General features: G+C 41.2%; 1 protein-coding gene and 2 long non-coding RNA genes across 5 annotated transcripts in view; 2 read left to right on the plus strand and 1 right to left on the minus strand.

Annotated features, from left to right (window-relative positions):
- Window positions 1–17,321, minus strand: part of LOC147155924 (uncharacterized) — a 57,100-nt gene that overhangs the window by 25,965 nt on the left and 13,814 nt on the right. Inside the window, exon 4 of the long non-coding RNA XR_015091907.1 lies at window positions 14,988–15,053. This is a non-coding gene — a long non-coding RNA (uncharacterized LOC147155924). The remainder of the gene's footprint in view (window positions 1–14,987; window positions 15,054–17,321) is intronic.
- On the plus strand, window positions 2,104–3,629 carry LOC147155925 (uncharacterized). The gene is made up of 2 exons (XR_015092162.1): window positions 2,104–2,289; window positions 3,276–3,629. It is a non-coding gene; the product is annotated as an uncharacterized LOC147155925 (long non-coding RNA).
- On the plus strand, window positions 7,147–16,578 carry bhlhe22 (basic helix-loop-helix family, member e22). 3 transcript variants are annotated; one of them, XR_015091905.1, is made up of 3 exons: window positions 7,147–8,934; window positions 14,072–14,174; window positions 15,829–16,578. XR_015091905.1 is itself a non-coding variant. In XM_086065396.1 (2 exons), the coding sequence occupies exon 1, from the start codon at window positions 8,050–8,052 to the stop codon at window positions 8,917–8,919; it is 870 nt and encodes a 289-aa protein (XP_085921522.1). In that variant the 5' UTR covers window positions 7,147–8,049; the 3' UTR covers window positions 8,920–8,934; window positions 14,072–14,652. The 3 variants fall into 3 exon arrangements, 1 of the variants encoding a protein (XP_085921522.1); XR_015091904.1 differs by having other exon boundaries at window positions 15,871–16,578; XM_086065396.1 differs by lacking the exon at window positions 15,829–16,578 and having other exon boundaries at window positions 14,072–14,652.

Consider the following 17,321-nt stretch of genomic DNA (forward strand, 5'->3'; position numbering starts at 1 on the left):
TCAATAATAAAGAAATGAGGATTTTTTTTATATTTTAAAATTATATCTTTTTTTAAACATTGGGAAAGAAAGAAATGTGATTAAACATACTAAAATATATTAATATATCATTATTAGTATTATTTTTTAAATGAAAAATGGGAAATAAATGTGAAAAATATTTTTTAAATATTTTTATATTATATCATTATTATATTTTAATAATGGAAAATAAATAAATGTGAACAAAACATTTTAAAAATATTTGAATATATCATTATTTTTGTTAATTAATAATGGGAAAGAAAGAAATTTGAAAAACATTTTAATTTTTTTTTTAATATTTTATCAATATTAGTATTATTTTTTTAATAAAAAATGGGAAAGAAATTTTTTTGAAAAGCATTTTAAAAAGGTTTTAATATTATTATTTTTTAAATTAATAATGGGGAAGAAAGAAATGTGAAAAAAAATATTATTTTAATATATCATTATTATTGTTATTTTTGACTTAATAATGGGGAAGAAAGAAATGTGAAAAAAAATATTCAAATACTGTATAAGAATTGCGCAGGATGTGACTATTCTCACTGGTGCTAAAAGCTAACACACGGCAACATCCGCTCACGACGCTACTATGGCAGCCAGCTTCCAAAATGGAGGAATTCCTCGTGTGTCTATTGTTCCACTCCCAAACAATGCACACATGAATAGCACCGAGGCCCTTTTGCATGCACGCGGGTCAGCGGGCCTGCCATTCGGGGTCCCCGCAAACCCCCCTCCCCACCACCAGCGCCACTCTCCCCTCCTCACAATAAGCTGCACAATGGGGTCAACCTGCTTTTGTCGTTTGCTCTCTCCCTCACACACACACTCCACCATTTGAGGGAGGGGGGGGGAAAAAAACAACCTCTATATATGCGTGTATATATAGAAATGTCGTATTTTTTCTATATGACAAAATCCTGACGTTTGAGTGGGTGTGTAGACTTTTTATATCCACTGTAGGTTGGCATTTGAGGCTGCAGAGTGTGACATCACATACTGCATGGGAGTCAATCAGGACCGGATGCGAAACAGGCCAATACCCAAATAAGGAGAGGTGGGCGTGGTCTAAAGACACAAACGTGTACTGGATGGCTACAATCCATTTACACGTTCCCGGCTTTGCGCAAACGCCTGCTTTAGGAGTTTGGTGCTACAAAATTTTGGGGGGGGAATATGTTTTTCAGCACTTCAGAATATTGTCTTGATTTTTTTTCACGCTTTCTCTTTCAATTCAGATTGTGCTGCTCCTTATGGCGTGCTCGACCTACGCAGTGTTGCCAACTTGGTGACATTCTCATTAAATCTGGCTCTTTAAAAAAAAAAGAAGTTTTTATCAAAAGCGACTAGCGACAAATCTAGCTTTTTCTGGTGTTCTTTGGTTGTTTTTTACTCCCTTTTTTGCCTCTCCCACGACGTCATTCCTCTCTTCTACAGTGTCCGTTTCTATGACATGCAAATGGCGAATTATGCAAATTAGGGAATGACGTCATTTAGCGACTTTTAGGACAGCGAGTTGGCAACACTGGACCTACGGATTTACTGCTCACTTGGCTTCTCAGCACGGCACTAATATGTCCCGTTCTTCGCCGAGGATAAAGAATATACGTCTAAGTACTGTTGTCGATATCTGTGGTTTGAAGGATTAACAACGTCGGCGAATTGTTAGCATTTGTATAGAATTTTTCCATTGTACGTTAGCATTAAGCTAATTTTTTTTCATAGAATATTTACAAATGATCTCTTTCGAACTGCACTTCACCCGTACCTGCATTCGCTTGCGCTCATTTGCATATGACGCGATCGAGCGCAGCCCATAAATGGACCCCTGCAAGCTTTTCAGCATGATTAATAATAACCAGCCACTGCATAATTCATAATTACTAGATTGCACTTAAATGCATATATATATATATATATATATATTAAAAAAATAGAACGATATCAAATTTAAAAGAATGTCGTGTGCATTGTGTGAGAGCGCATGTGAAGAGAGAGAGGGAGATAGAGAGATCCTATTGGGGGGGTTTGGAGGGGGGTGGGGTGGGGGGAGTCGCACTCATTGTGATGCACACGACGACCTGCCCTCTTTCAGGCAGCAGCCATGCTTTGCAGCACTGCTCTCTCGCTCTCTCTCTCTCTCTCTTTCTCTCTCTCACCGGGAGCTTCAACATCCACAGCCGGGAATACATATTTCACCCGGTGTACGACGAACACGGGTGCGAATGGGACGGATAACACGCGAGGTGCGCGGACGCCGCTCCGGTGAGTATCCCGCATCCTCATTTGCTGCCTTTTCTGAGCATCCGAGCGACGGTGTGCGCATGTGCCGCACTTGCCATTGTTATTGCGGCGCGAGAGCACAAACACGGCCGCTCGGCGTCGGTGCGATAGAGGCGAGAAATGTTGGTTCGGACCGCGGGGGAGAGCGGAGAAGGCAGCCGGGTAGGGGTGAAGGGAGGGCGGCTACGATGGGACGAGATGCCGCCCCAACAAACAACCCCCCCCCCCCTTTTCTCCCCCTGCACCGGTTCTCAAGTGGACGTCTTAAAATGGCGTTGCCCTTTGTTTGTGCACCCCCCCCCCCCCCTGTCTTCACACGCACGCGCACATCACCATAACTACCATTGCTGGGTTCACCCTAATTTGGATACTATATATACAGTCTGTGAATGGGTTCATTTAAAAAAATTAAAAATAAATAGGCATTTTGTGAAACAAACAAAAAATGCAGCATTCGGGCGCATGCGCACGAGTGAGGTGTTAAGTATTAGTGCGTATGTGTGCTTTTTTTCCCCCCCCTGGTGGAATAGACCAATGTTGCGTAACAGGCGCACTTTTTGGGGGGTGGGGGGGGGCGCACGCACACACAGACATGCATGGCTACACAAAAAAAAAAAAAAAAAACGTCCATCCCCGTCGTCATTTTGGAGTTTCAAGGACACAGGGGTGATAGCTGATGGATGCTGGGTAATATAGAGGAACATCTGTTTGCCTAGTGACGTCACCCCCCCCCCCCCCCCTCTTCCCCAGCCCTTCCTTCTCTCCCTCCTTCCTCCTTCCATCATCCCAATCCTCTCTTGCGTTGAAGGCAGATGCCTCATTTGTTTGGCCGGAGAGTGGCCATTAATCCCAAAGTCAGGCAAGGAAGAAGGAGTTCAGCACGGCTCGCTTCTGGATTATATTCTGGATTTTCTTTTGTGTGTGTGTTCAATTTCTTCTCTTTTTTCCCCCCCCTCCTCTCCCTCTAGGTGCAACGTGAAAGGGTTGGACTTGTACACTTTGCAAGGATCTTCTTCTTTTTTTCTTCTTTATCCAAGCAGGAAGATTCTTTGCATTTTTTTTTGGATTGGAAGTCGGTGTCGAATGGAATGCAGCAAGAGGATCACACGCACATTGGCGCGCGCGCACACACACACACACACACACACACACACATCCGGTCTGCGGGTTGCGTCTCTCCGTGTTCACAGCGGACCTTGATTTAATGTCTTACAATTAAGGCACGCGGTGAATGCCAAGAGATGATCCTCCTCGTCTTCTATCGGAATTTAGTTCATGTCTTGTACCTTTTTGCAATCTAATAAATCATTTCTCTCTCTTTCTCTCTGTGTGTGTGTGCGTGTGTGTTGAGGAGAGCTGTCCAGTGCGTGGTGCTGAAATCAGAGCCTTTTGTTTCACTCAGCACAAATGCCGACACTCTCCACTCCTTTTATTTCGCAGCGCAGTTCAGCCTTCCACGTACCGTAAAAAATAAAATAAAAAAAATCACTGTGCGTATTTTTCATGCATTAGCCGACAGTAGTTTAACATACGAAATATTTTTTAAAAGTGAAATTGCCTTAAAATGAACGATTCCATAGAAATGCTAAGTGGAACGTAAATGTAAATCCGGGTTTAGGCAACGCGTGACATTGCAGCATTCTGCTCGACTACAAGGAAGGGAAGTGATGAGGAGCTCACTGAAAATAAAAATAATATTGTTTGGAGAATTGAGTGTTTTTGTGATACTGAAAGAGTATAACAGTATATTTAGATTTTTTTTTTTTTACAAATATTTTTTTTAGGGGCGAGGGTGTAATAGTCTAAAAATAAAGTCAGAATGTTATACGATTAATTGAAAAGGGAAATTTTATTATAATTTTTTTACAAATAGATTTGAATTCGGAATATTTAGAATCCTAATTTGAAGTTATTGGTTTTTAAAAAAAAAAAGAAGAAGAAGCCAATGCTGCACTTTTAAATCGTGTAATAATATATCTTTGGGAAAATATTTTAAATTATTCCAAAAAATACAATTCAATTTTCAAAATATTACTCCTATCCTCGAATATGACTTTAGTCTAGCAACATAAGATTTAATTTTTGCTGCTGGCAAGGTAAACTTTCTTGCTCTATAAAAAATACACTTCATTGTAATTTTTCTTCTAAAAAAGGACTTATTTGTTTAGTGTAAACCTTTCTTTCCCTCCCAAAAAAACTTTCTTATTTTGAGGAATAAATAAATAAATAATCTGACTTTATTCATGTAACCTTACATTTTAAACCTAGGGAAAAATAAGATTAATTTATATATAATAATAATAATATTCTCATGAAACTATGACTTTTATTCTTAAAAATGTGACTGTTCTGTAAGGTTAGGCATTTTTGCTCCTCAAAAACAGGACTTCATTGTCGTAATATTACACATTTGAGTGTACTATTTTCCCAAACTCTCTTTTAGAAAATGACTATTCCTGCCTGTATTTGTTTTCATTTAAATACAAAAAGGAAACAGAAAAATAAACACATGATAGGAAAAAAATATATATGCATCTTAATTTCCTGCACAAGCGTATGGCAACCTATGGCTCGTGGGCCAAATATTGGGCCCACCGCAGCATTTGACGCGGATCGCCATGCCATTCTAAAACTGAAAGAAAAAAAGCCCTAAAACAACAATTGAAATTGCATCATATTTATTCATGAATTTAGTCATTTAAAAAAAATCAATTAGCTACCCTTGATTTAAGCAATAAGCTCCCCCTTAATTAATAGACTTGGGGGGGGGGGGGGTATCCAATCACATCCTCCCCAAACTCATTTCCTGTTTATTTCCTTCAATTAAAAAAGCAATCAACAGACAAACTGCACAAAATGGCGTCGGAGGAAAAACAATTACACTTCAATTAAAAGCCAAACCATTAACAGGAAGGAGAAAAAGAGAAAAAAAAATGCTGCAATAATATCAGATAAACAGACCTTAGGATGCTGCGTCATGATGACGTCAGAGATGTCATGACGTGATTGTTTGTAAAAAAAATAAAAAAATAAAACCCTAAGCAGAGCCTCCAGAAAGATGCCAACATCTCCAGCGTGGAAGTGCATACAAGTAGGGCTACAGCGCCATCTTGCGGTGGTAAGTGTTCATTACCACTAACTAAAAAGTGCGGAAACGTCAGCGAATTCATCACACCTGGGTTGGACTTGACCCTGACAATTCTTTACTACACTAAGGAAACATTCGTCACAGATACTACAGAGCAGAATGTGAGGATGGTGACACCATGAGGACTGCCACTCACTTTTCTTAAATTACTGTTATTATGCTAAATAAATCTTTATGCCCAAATATTTTGTAAAAAAAAAAAAGGGGGAACAATCCTACAAGAATAAATTCCTCTTTTTTTGTGAAAAAGAGAAATAGCCATACAAGCATAAACTCATATTTCATACTAAAATAAAGTCATATATTTAGAGAAAAATGGCCTTAGAATTCTTTTGTTTTTATTTTTTTTGTTTAAGAAAAATGGCATAATCTCCAGGGGTGGTTCTGAGGGGGATGGCGGGGGGTCAGGGGGTACACAACCTAGCATGAAGCTACCAGCTATTTGGCGAGAGGCTACCAGGACCAAAAACATTTGCTGGCCGATACGGGCTGTATTTCAATATTTACTCACAATGGCAGTCAATATCAGTCACTGGCACCCTCTTGTGGCCGTTTTAATATCAGGGACTAAATAAAAATGCATTTTGTTTTTTAACTCTATACTTGTCACTTGGCATATTTAAGTTTGAACTCTCTATTACAGAGTGAAGTTGTTTTTTTTAAATCATCTTTAAGTTGGTTTTAAATATATTTTATGTATCAAAAGTGCTAACAATTTGATGTTAGCCAACTTTATGAATCATAATTAGACCAAGCATTAATGTTAGTTTGAGTTGACGTCATGTTTCTTGCTAACGCTAGCTTACCTTACCACAACATGTCATATTACTAAAATAGAGTACCATTTTTCTCCTTAAAGTGAATAAAGTCTTATTTTTAGAGCTAAAAAAAAAGAAGCTGAATAAAGTCATAATTTTACGGGGGGGGGGGGGGCTTGAAAGCAGCGGACGAGTTACGACGAGGTGACGAGCGGGCACAGGAAGTCTCGGGAACACCTTCATGGCCAATCGGCTCGGCCTAATGAGACAAGATGGGGGGCCGTGCCGGGCCCACGGCGAGGCGCCCATTACGGCCTTAGTCTGTCAGCACTTTGGTAATGAGGACGGCGCGGCGGCTGGACAGCTCGCGAACATGAATATACATTAGCTTGACATGACACAAACGTACTCCATGTGACCTCGCAGCCAGGGTCGACTTCGATGTCGCCTGACAGCGCCACCCCCGCACACACTCGCAGGACTAATCGGATCCAAGGTCAGCGTCGTAAAACACTTGATTAACTGCGCGCGAAATAGCTTTCCTTCTGAAACCAAATCGAGATCTTCACATGTCTTACTTCTTTAACAAGAATAACCCGTGTATGAGCAAAATGCTTGAAATCCCTTATGTCTCCACTAGGGGGGTGGGGCAATACAAGAAATTGCCACTTTGCGTGATAGTCAATAAGTTCAACTTTGGGTTCAAAATTGTGCAAAAACACATTTTAAAGCTCCCAAACACACACATAAAAAAAAAAGGAAGGTATATTTGTCACAAACACGCCACTGCTCATAACTGTAACAACACCATACTTATAGTTAAGCATACTGGTGGCATGAACAGTTCCGAATGATAGTCAAAATCTTCAGGGTTCAAATAAAAACAAAATTCAGAAAGACATCGCAGTTTTTTTTTAAGAGGGTGTGCTCACTTGTGCAACTCCATCCTTCACATTGTTTACCCACTGAAAAACGTAATTTCCTCCCACCTCCATTTAAGTTGTACAGGTTATAAATCCACCTTAATGGTGGATATAATAATCATCCGACATTCGAACAGGGGTGTGTAAACTTTTAATAGCCACAGGCAGACGTCGCTTTAAGGTGGCTTACAGTCTGAAATCCGAATTTTCCTTACACAACTGCGAGCTATGTTCTTATCCCTCAATCTAATTGAGTTGTAGGAAACGTTACTGTCCACCAGATGGCGAAAGAAGCGCGAGAGTGACGGGAAATGAATGAGTGATTTTTCTACTCTCCATCTATCGAGCCATCTAGCTAGCTAGTTAGCCAATCCACTTGCGTTGTAGGACACGTTACAGTCCACAAGATGGCGGAATGAGCATGAGTATGTTAGGGTGCAAGCTCGTCGTGGGAACCCTGAGTTTTAGCGTAACAACAGGACAATAGAAAAGTCAACAAACACACGCCGACATAGAGAAAGTGAACGCAACATCAATGTAAAAACAATATTTTGTTATTTTAAGTGTTTTAGCGCAGCCTTCCAGTTTCCTATACTGGGAAAGACGATTTGACGCTTCGGGCTAGAAAGTTTGTCATGGTGTAAATGGCGTTAATTAAAACGTTAAACTGACTTTGTTGGTGGGGGGGTCCCAACGGGCGAATCCTTTTTAATAGGCTAACCCGCCCCCGGATAATAGCGAGAGAGGGAGATGGAGAAAGAGAGAGGGAGAGAGAGAGAGGTGGGGGAGTCTCCACCTCTTCCTCAGCTTCTCGGCTGACAAGTGTGACAGCGTCAAACTCGCAGAGGGCAACGCCAGGGCGAGACGTGTTGTCTTGAGTCCCCCCCTCACCCCCCTCCCACCGAGGCGCGCCATGGACCGGAGGATCAACTTGAGCGGCGACATCTTCCACAAAACTCTGAGCGCCGTGTCCGGCAAAAAGATGCACGACCCGTACCGGGGCGGCGCGGAGCTGCCGGCCGCCCGCGAGCGCCAGACGTCGCCGGGCATGGGCTGCTTCGACCGGGGCGACGCGGACCCCATGCAGCCCGGAGGACTGGCCGGAATGCGGGCGGCGGCTTTGGGTTTGCCCACCGGCTCGCTGTGCGTCACGTACGGCGACAACGCGACGGCGTCCGCGGCGGCGGTGGCGGCAGCAGCGGCGGCCGCGGCGGCGGCGGCGGAGAGCAGCGGCGGCGAGCAGAGCCCGGACGACGACAGCGACGGGCGCTCGTGCGACATGTTGCTGCTGGCCGACGGAAAAGGCAAACCGGAGGGCGGCAAGAAGAGCAAAGAGCAGAAGGTACTGCGGCTCAACATCAACGCCCGGGAGCGGAGGCGCATGCACGACCTGAACGACGCGCTGGACGAGCTCCGCGGCGTCATCCCGTACGCGCACAGCCCGTCGGTGCGGAAACTCTCCAAGATCGCCACGCTGCTGCTGGCTAAGAACTACATCCTCATGCAGGCGCAGGCGCTGGAGGAGATGCGCCGGCTGGTGGCCTACCTCAACCAGGGCCAGGCCATCTCCGCCGCGGCCATCCCGGCCACCACCGCGCTGGCCGCGCCGCCGCCCGGCTTGGGCGCGTACGACCCGGGGCCGCCGCCTCCGCCGCCGCCGCCCGGCTACCCCGCCTTCCCCTCCAGCGCCGCCGGGGTGTCCGCGTCCTCGTGCCCCGACAAGTGCGCCCTGTTCAACAGCGCCGCGTCCAGCCTGTGCAAACAGTGCACTGACAAGCCTTAACCCAGCCCGGCAAAGGTTAGAGACTCCAACGACACTTTTCTAATATTTACATTCAATACTTGATCGTGTACATAAAGTCGTCCTTTAAGTGCTGGTGTGAATGACTACAATGGACTTCTTCTCTACGTGGAGATTTTTTTTATTTTTAGAGGGGACCTGACAACTTTTTACCCCACTTTTGAGGGGGATCGAACCTGCAACCCCCCCCCACCCCCCACCACCTTTTTTCTCTTTGCGGAATGTCACAATTAAGTCTGATATTTATGTTTATTATGATGTTGCAGGGACACTGAAAACAATTCCACGTGTCTTTTTGTTTTGTAATTTATTTATTGCTTATTGTCCATTGCGCGGGTCTTTTTTTTTAATTTTTTTTATTTTTTTTTGAATAGATCAGATGGTTGTCAGGTCAAGCTGTGTAGATAAACTCGAGTTATTCTATAAGCAAGAGGGCCCGTTTGTATGTATGTGAGTGTTGGGAAAAAGCTTTATTAAAATATTTTCAACAACAGACACGAACGAAATGATCATTCCTTGCCTTTAAATACAGACAGGAAGCTGAATTTGTCAATTAAAAATGACTTTTATTCATTTAACTTTAGAAATGACTTATTCTTTTTTTTTTATTCTTTCATTTAAAAAGGTGACACAAAAGGATAATAAGGAAGCTTTTCAGCGACTACCAGTGAAACAGTTTCAGCACCAGGGACAGAGACATTTTTCGTTTTGGGATTATGACGGGACAAAATGGCGATGTGTTCATTTCCAAATCTTCACAATAATCGCGTTAACAATAACAGGCGGAGCAATTTCGACACCGGGGCCCGCGGTCGCGTTTCGCTTCATCCTGTCACGCTCCCCTCGTGTTCTTTGGGAAAAACAAGATTTTTTTTCGTTTGAAGTTTTTCTTTTCTAAATTATATACACATTTTTTTACTTAAGAGTTAAAAATAAGACACACGCGTTTAACCCATACTAATATTCACATTAGCCCGGAAGAGATGATTCCCTAGGGGGTGAGAGAGATGGAGCCACATGTGTGAATTTGTGTGTGTGTGTGTGTGTGCGTGTGTGCGCGCGTGTCACTTAGTTCGCATCATTTTGTGTGCGTGTTATTATCGGATTACGATTGGCCCTTAACAAGAAGAAAGTCTTGGGCCTAAAAGGTTTATTTAAAAAAAATCAATGCAGACGTATTAGTCCTAAAAAGCATATTTACTAAGATTGTAAGAAAAATAAGACTGACCTTAAATACAAGAAAAATAAAAAGATGTGCTTAATTAATTCGTCAATGAAAATTTATTGCGCAAAAAATTGGAGAAAAAAAATGCACACGGATGAAGAGATAGTAACACTTCGAAATGCCAATGCAACCGAAATCAACCTTGATAATAAAGCTCATTGCGCAACAAAAGTGCCCGAGACAAGTGCAACACATTTTTGAATACGTACGACCAGGAATATAGAGCAAAAATAGGAGTAAAACTTGCACATTTCCAAGAATGAAGTCATTTACTATAAGAGTAAAATTTTAACATTACAAGAAAAAAAAAGTAATTTTCTTAGAATAAATTTACAATGAAGATAAAAGTTCTCTCCTCAAATTGCGATTTAGGATAACTATTCTCCATTCCTGGATTTTTCTTTTCATCCCCCCCCTCCCTCCTTTTTAGTGTACATCTGACCTCTAATCATAATTGGTGATATTCTCAATCAGTGATGATTTCTCACGACAATTTAACAACAGATACATTGCAATAAGAAACACTTTTTTTGCAAATATCTGCAAGTAAACGATCACTACAACATTCCAAGGCAATCACAATGTCCCAGCAAGAGATGAAGATTATTTTTACTGTACATTTTAAGTAACAAAACACATGAAACGACCACAAATGACAAATTAGAAGTTCAATTAATATTGTGTAATCTTGTGTAAATTACACACATATGACATTTTACATAAGCATTTAGTTGTCTTTTAATGCAGTTAGCAGTTTTTCTATTGCTGTGAGCAAATGTCAGAATCAGAAATCGAGGCGATCACGTGCTGAGAAAGATCAAATTATCTTCATTTCTAAAGTCACGTTGCAGAAACTCAAACTCAAATGACTCGGGTGCAAGAAAGAAAAGAAAAAAAAGTGCTCAGGACATCATGAGGGACTGGATTATACTGCCCCCGGTGGCCAAGGCGAGCACAACAGAAGGAGCAGCACGATCGACTGCTTTTTGGAAGCATGTTTAACCATATCTGATAAAAAAAAAAGAAGAAAAAAAAGAAATGCAATAAAAGAGCCCAAAACCAAGCGCAAAATCTTTTTTCATTTTAATACCCACCATAAAATTTCCAATTTACCATATCCTATTGGTATACGCAAAAAGGATGATAAAGTGCAAATATACATAAGCGCATGGAATTGAAACATCCTATCAGCGATGAGCAAAAGATATATGGTGAACAGATATATGTGGCATGGCTCAGGCACCAAATCAGCAGCGCCGGGCGATAAGTCAGCGGGTGACACCGAAGCGATAGTCACGCATTGTGTCGCCTCGTAAAAAAGTACACAAGCTGAGCGTGTACACGTTTGCTTGGATTCAATTCGTGTCTGCTCCTTATCAGGTGTTCACATTTAGAAGTTGATGTGTAAAATGAGAGCAGGATCAATCATTTCGGGGGAGGGGGAAAAAAATCCTACCACTGTGACCTTGCAAAAGTGTACACACCCTCTTATAATTGGGGGTGTGGCTGAGTTCAGAATTAACCTATCACATTCATGTTCATGCTAAATGAGTCTGCCATAATTAAAAAAAATAAAAATAAAGTTCAGATGTTCTTGTAGGCTTTTCCTGACATTTTTGTGCTAACACTGACTGCTACTTCCAACAGGTTGTATCTGTATCTGCTAGGGTTGGATATCGATTCAAATTTCCGATTCGATTTCGATTTTTCCTGATTCGATTCACTTGGTTCAATTTGATATTGATAAATTATGGAATATCAATTCTTCTTAAATAACAAGGACATGATAAATAAAAAACTCCACAAACATTAAATATAAACTAAAAAGATTCTGATTTGTCATATAGTGAAATAAATTAGGTATTTCATAAATATAAGGAAATAATTTAATTCACGTAACAGTAAATTTCAAGAAAACAGTAAGATACAAAAAAAATTGGCTTTTAAAATTCTATTTTGTTGGTAATTTATGGGAAAAAAGAAATATTAAAATAATAAATTTTAAGAATCGATATCACGCTCGAAAAAGAAAATCAATTCTATATCAAATATGCGATTTTTTAAAACCCAGCCCTAGTATCTAAGAGTTACATTTGAAGGAGAAAAAATTTGAATTATGAGCAGTTCCAAAATGTCAGGAAAATCCTACTAGAACATCTGAACTTTATTTGGGGTCGTTCAAAGGTCGTCAAAATGGTGACAGGTGTGTGTACTGACTCACATTTGACACGTTACCTGGCATTTAAACAGGGGTGTGTAGACTTTTAATACTCATTTTATAATCTAAGATGTGGACAGAAACACAGCAAAAAGGTTGTTTGTGCGTGTCTGGCCCTTTAATTAGCGACATCCCATTAACTTCCCTCTGCTCATTTTAGTGTTGCCGCCATTTATCCGCCCGTTGAAGCCAATTGTTCAAGTGACTCGTTTAAAACGTGTTTTCATAATGAGTAACTCATTTATTAATATGTGAGGTCAGGTAAACATATGGTGTTTATCTCAGGGGGGGGGGGTGAAGGTACGATAAATAACGTGTGATTATCCGCTCCGTGGGAAATGCGATTGTTGGCTAACATCTCGGAATATTCCATCTGCAGCCATATTCATCGGATTATAATCCCCCAATCCGCTAATCCTTGTTTACTCTTCGTGCCGTAATCGGATGTGCTTTTGTTATGGCGGGATTAAAACGTGTCATAGTGGGAGTGTGCAGTCGTTTGTGGGGGTCAAAACAGCACGTCGGATTTCGTAAGTACGGTGGCCCAAAAGTAGAAAACAAAGTTACAGAAGAAAAAACGAAGATATTTACTTATCAAATGTTGACAATTTTGGATTATGAACAGAATTTTTGGATGAGTTTGGTTTAAATCAAATAACGATTCGATTGATGCTAGTTTTGTTAGCCCTTCTATGTTTTTGTTTTTTTAGCATTAAGCTAGTGGATTTAGTAACACGGCATTAATTATACACTAAAATTTCAAAATTATAACTTTGTCTTACTAAACCTATTATCATAATGCTAACAAAAATCCATAGAAGGGCTAACAAAACTAGCATCAATCGAATGGTTATTTTAATTTAAACTCAACTAATCTCATCCAAAAATTGTCAACTTTTGGTAAGTAAGGTTCCATATCTTTGTTTTTACTTTTGTAACTTTGTTTTCTATCTTTGGGCAACCATATTTATAAAATTAGTAAACTAATCGTGCTATGCCTCTGCTAATGCTAATGCTAATGCCGTGTTTATACTAATGCTGATTTATAGTGCTTGAAAAACAAACAAAACAAAAATCATAAAAAATTGGGATAAGCCTCCAATAATATTTTTTTTCCATTAGCCTTTATTTTATTATAAGCCTAACATTTTAATACAATAAATCTGATAGTCTATTTAAAATAAGGAATCATTCATTGCTTGTGTTTGTTGAAAAAATAAAAAACCCGGGGTAGAGTACCTTAAAAAAAAAAAATCGCACAGTAACTCACAATTGCAATATTTATTTTCGAAAGCCCTGCTATGTACAGGGAGCACGTGTGGGAAGGTCGGGGGGGGGTGTGTGTTGTGGGGTGGGGGGGGGGGGGGGGTTTAGTGGGCGTCATTTAGCCTGATCAATATGCAGATGGCGACCTGCTCAGAGTTCATTAATGCTGAAGCGAGGTGGATTTCATCTCCTGTCTGTGATGTTCATTAACGCCGGCCTCCGCGTTGAAACAAAGACACGATGATGACACAAGAACCGCGGGAGCCGTTCACACGCGCACACACACGCGCAAGGCCTGACCAATAGAGAGCCGAGCGCAATAATGCGTCTTGCATGTTATGACGCCGACATGGATTTGTTTACACGTTCAAAAGTGCTCATCACCTGATCGCCCGACACGTTTTTGATTAGAATGTAATCTCCAGATGAAGACGCATTACGGACAAGGTCAAGAATGCTGTGAAAGGACGTCTAAAAAAGACAAACGGGAGCTCGCAGAACACGAGGACCTCCGCCAAGGCTAAAAACGTGAGTAAACAGCTAAAAAAAAACGAATATATTATTTATATTTCTGTATAAATGCTAACAAAAGCCGTCTAATAATACAACGAGAATTACATTGTGTATTTCATTGCCTGCTAGCTTTTATGCTAACAAACATCATCGACACGCTAACGATCTTCATCGATACCACCTTTGAATTAACACTTTTTTTGTCTGTAAAATACCTTTTTTGTGGGATTCTCTGTATTTTGCCGGAACAAAACCAACCATACCTTTTACAATTCAAACTGAGAGGAGCACAAAACGCCCGTCGATGTTTAGCGTACCTAGCTTAGCTGGCTAGCGGCGGCTATAACAGCCATGAATGCCAAGCACGGGGGAAGCCAGGCAGGCCAGGCCAAGCGTAACCGCGGCGGCCCAAATGTCCTTGGCTCCTGGTTGGCCTTCACCTCGCACCCCCCACCCCGCGCGGAGAATTTTATGGCTAATTTCCGGCAATTTATCCTGGCACTTTTCCGAAGAGACATTCCTGCGGGAATAATGTGCATAATTTGCATAAATCATTCTTATAAAATGCATATCAGAGTGTATGGCTCCACCCCTCCTCCCCGTACCCACTCCTTGTCTGATGCGCCGGCGTTTACTTTGTAATCAAAACTGACTCTGGGAGAAGGGGTTAGTAAGGATGGGGGGGTGGGGGGGGCACGGTTTAGGCGAGTAATTATAATGAATGCAGAGTTTCTCAGACAAATGTTTCTGGTCATTCCTTTGTTGACTGGGGGGTGATCACCTCACAACCCCCCCCCCCCCCCCCACAAAAAGATCATTATGACTTACCGTGAGCATGCAATCAGCCGAATCGAGTCCAAGTCCACTTGAAAGGATGAAGGTACAGGAGATTTTCTGCAACAAAATGGAGAAGAAAAAAAAAATTGAAATGGTTGAATTGGACGATAACCGAATGTGAGGTGAATCAAAGGCGTAATGTTGGGGATTTAGCACAAGCTGCTAAATTGTGATTGGTGAAGCAGTATGTGGCTCATTTCCGTTTGCAGTGTTTCATAGGAGTGTGAAGTGATGGTTACATTTGTGAAAACATGTATTATTACAAGATTCTCTCTCTCTTTCTCTTTATTTTATTATTATTTTTATTATTATTATTTTTTATTATAATTTGTTAGGAAACAATTGGATCAATATTGTTAGGGGGGAAAAATCTGCCAAAAATCCAGTCACAAGTCAAGCAAAATTACCGTATTTTCTCTCTTTTTTATTATTTATTTATTTATGTATTTATTATGATAAGGGACCAATTGGACCAATATTTTTAGGGTGGGGTGGGGTGGGGGGAATACCCAAAAACCCAGTCACAAATCAAGCAAGATTAGTAGATTACCAGATTTTCTCTCTTTATTTTTATTATTATTATCATCATTATTGTTATTATTATTTATTATTATTAGAGACCAATTGGACCAATATTTTTAAGGAAAAAAAAAATCACCCAAAAATCCAGTCACAAGTTAAGCAAGATTAATAGATTACCATATTTTCTCTCTTTATTATTATTTATTATTTTTATAAACCAATATTTTGAGGGTAAAAATAAAAAATCACAAGTCAACATGATTACTATGTTTTCTCTCTCTTTTTTTTTTCTTATTTTTTTTTAAAGCAGCAGGCAGCCATGTCTGGTTGTGCTCTCTCCACTCTCCCGCAGAATCGCCGCTGACAAGTGGACAGCTGTCTGCCGGGTGGACGTTAATCACAATAATACAGGGCGGGCTAATCAAGACTCAGCGATGGAGCGCTAAATGACACGCCCCGCCGTCCGCGCCCGAACCAGTCGCTCGTGGAGGGATTCACGCCAGAGCCCCCCCACCCCCACCGTCGGAGAGGGCGGGCGGGCGGACGGGTGACGACGACGATGATGATGATGATGATGATGATGATGAGGCGGGTGCACAGCCATCCAGACAATAATTACTCTTTGACTGCGCTCGCATTAGGAGTCAGTCAAAGCAGATTAATTTCGACTGATAGCATTGGTACCTCCTAAATGCAGATTCTCCTAATAAGAGTGAAATTGCAGAGAGCGGCCCCGCCCGCTTTGTTGGCCTTACGCGAAGAGACAAGGTCTTATTCTTTTGCATAAATCACAGGGCCGCTTCGTGATGCCCGCTTGTCGCCTGCGGAATATCCCCGGCGACATTAGCGCGCAAATGTGTGACGCGTACGTCGGCCGGGGCCCCTTTTGCCAAATACCCAGAGACCCCGAGAACTTGCCCCGGCGCAGAGGACAGCATCTGCTTGTGTGCTTGTGTCGAGCAAACAAGGCAATTTGTGGAACGTCGAGGGAGCGGCTAATAAACGCAAACCCCGCCGTCTTTCTACACCCGTCGTGCGGGTTAGCATGCTAGTCGTCCGCTCTGGTAGATTTCCATTACAGTTGTGTCATTGGGGAATGGAGCTGTGTTTTAGGACAAAATAAACACTGGGAAGCACCAGAAGATGTCCTTCTTGTGTCAAAGCGTCTATCTTTAATGTCCAAAAGTTTTGGGATCATCACGTTTGACGAGATGGGGCTTGGTGTGGTGAGTGACGTGGGCGCCAGTTGTGGCCGTAGCAGCTCGTGCATGTGGAAATGACACGACCCGCCACGCTGCCAAAACTGAACTGGGCTAAAATGTCCTCCCAGGACAGCTGACATAAAAACAGCACGCTAATGTACATGGAAATTTTGGCTTCCGCTCACATGGATGTTAGGGATGACCTTATTTTGGAGTAATGGCTGAGAGACGGGGGGGGGGGGGGGGTGTATATTAATCAACTTGAGATTTAATTTAGTGCATTTATTTTAATTCTCTAAAAAATTATAATTTTTTTGTCAAATAAAAAATTAACTCTAATTAACCAATTAACTCATTCACTGCCAATTCATTTGAACTATTTCTATTAGTTTCCCACTTTTTCCACTTCTGTTAATAAGAGTATGAAAACTTAAAAAAATTATATATATTGTACATTTAGAACAGATATAAAATGAGTGATTAATCGTGAGTTAATTATTGAAGTCATGTGATTAATTACAATTAAAATTTTTATTCACCTGACGTGATTTAAGATTATAAAAAAGTAGGAGCGTCAGGCGATTAAAATTTTAATTGTAAT

Source organism: Leptonotus elevatus, chromosome 21, assembly GCF_054856555.1.
Source record: "Leptonotus elevatus isolate MCC_2025b chromosome 21, RoL_Lele_1.0, whole genome shotgun sequence".
Taxonomy (NCBI): domain Eukaryota; kingdom Metazoa; phylum Chordata; class Actinopteri; order Syngnathiformes; family Syngnathidae; genus Leptonotus; species Leptonotus elevatus.

Excerpts from the sequence above, each read along its gene's own strand:
- bhlhe22 (XM_086065396.1), top strand. The coding sequence starts at position 8,050 with ATGGACCGGAGGATCAACTTGAGCGGCGACATCTTCCACAAAACTCTG.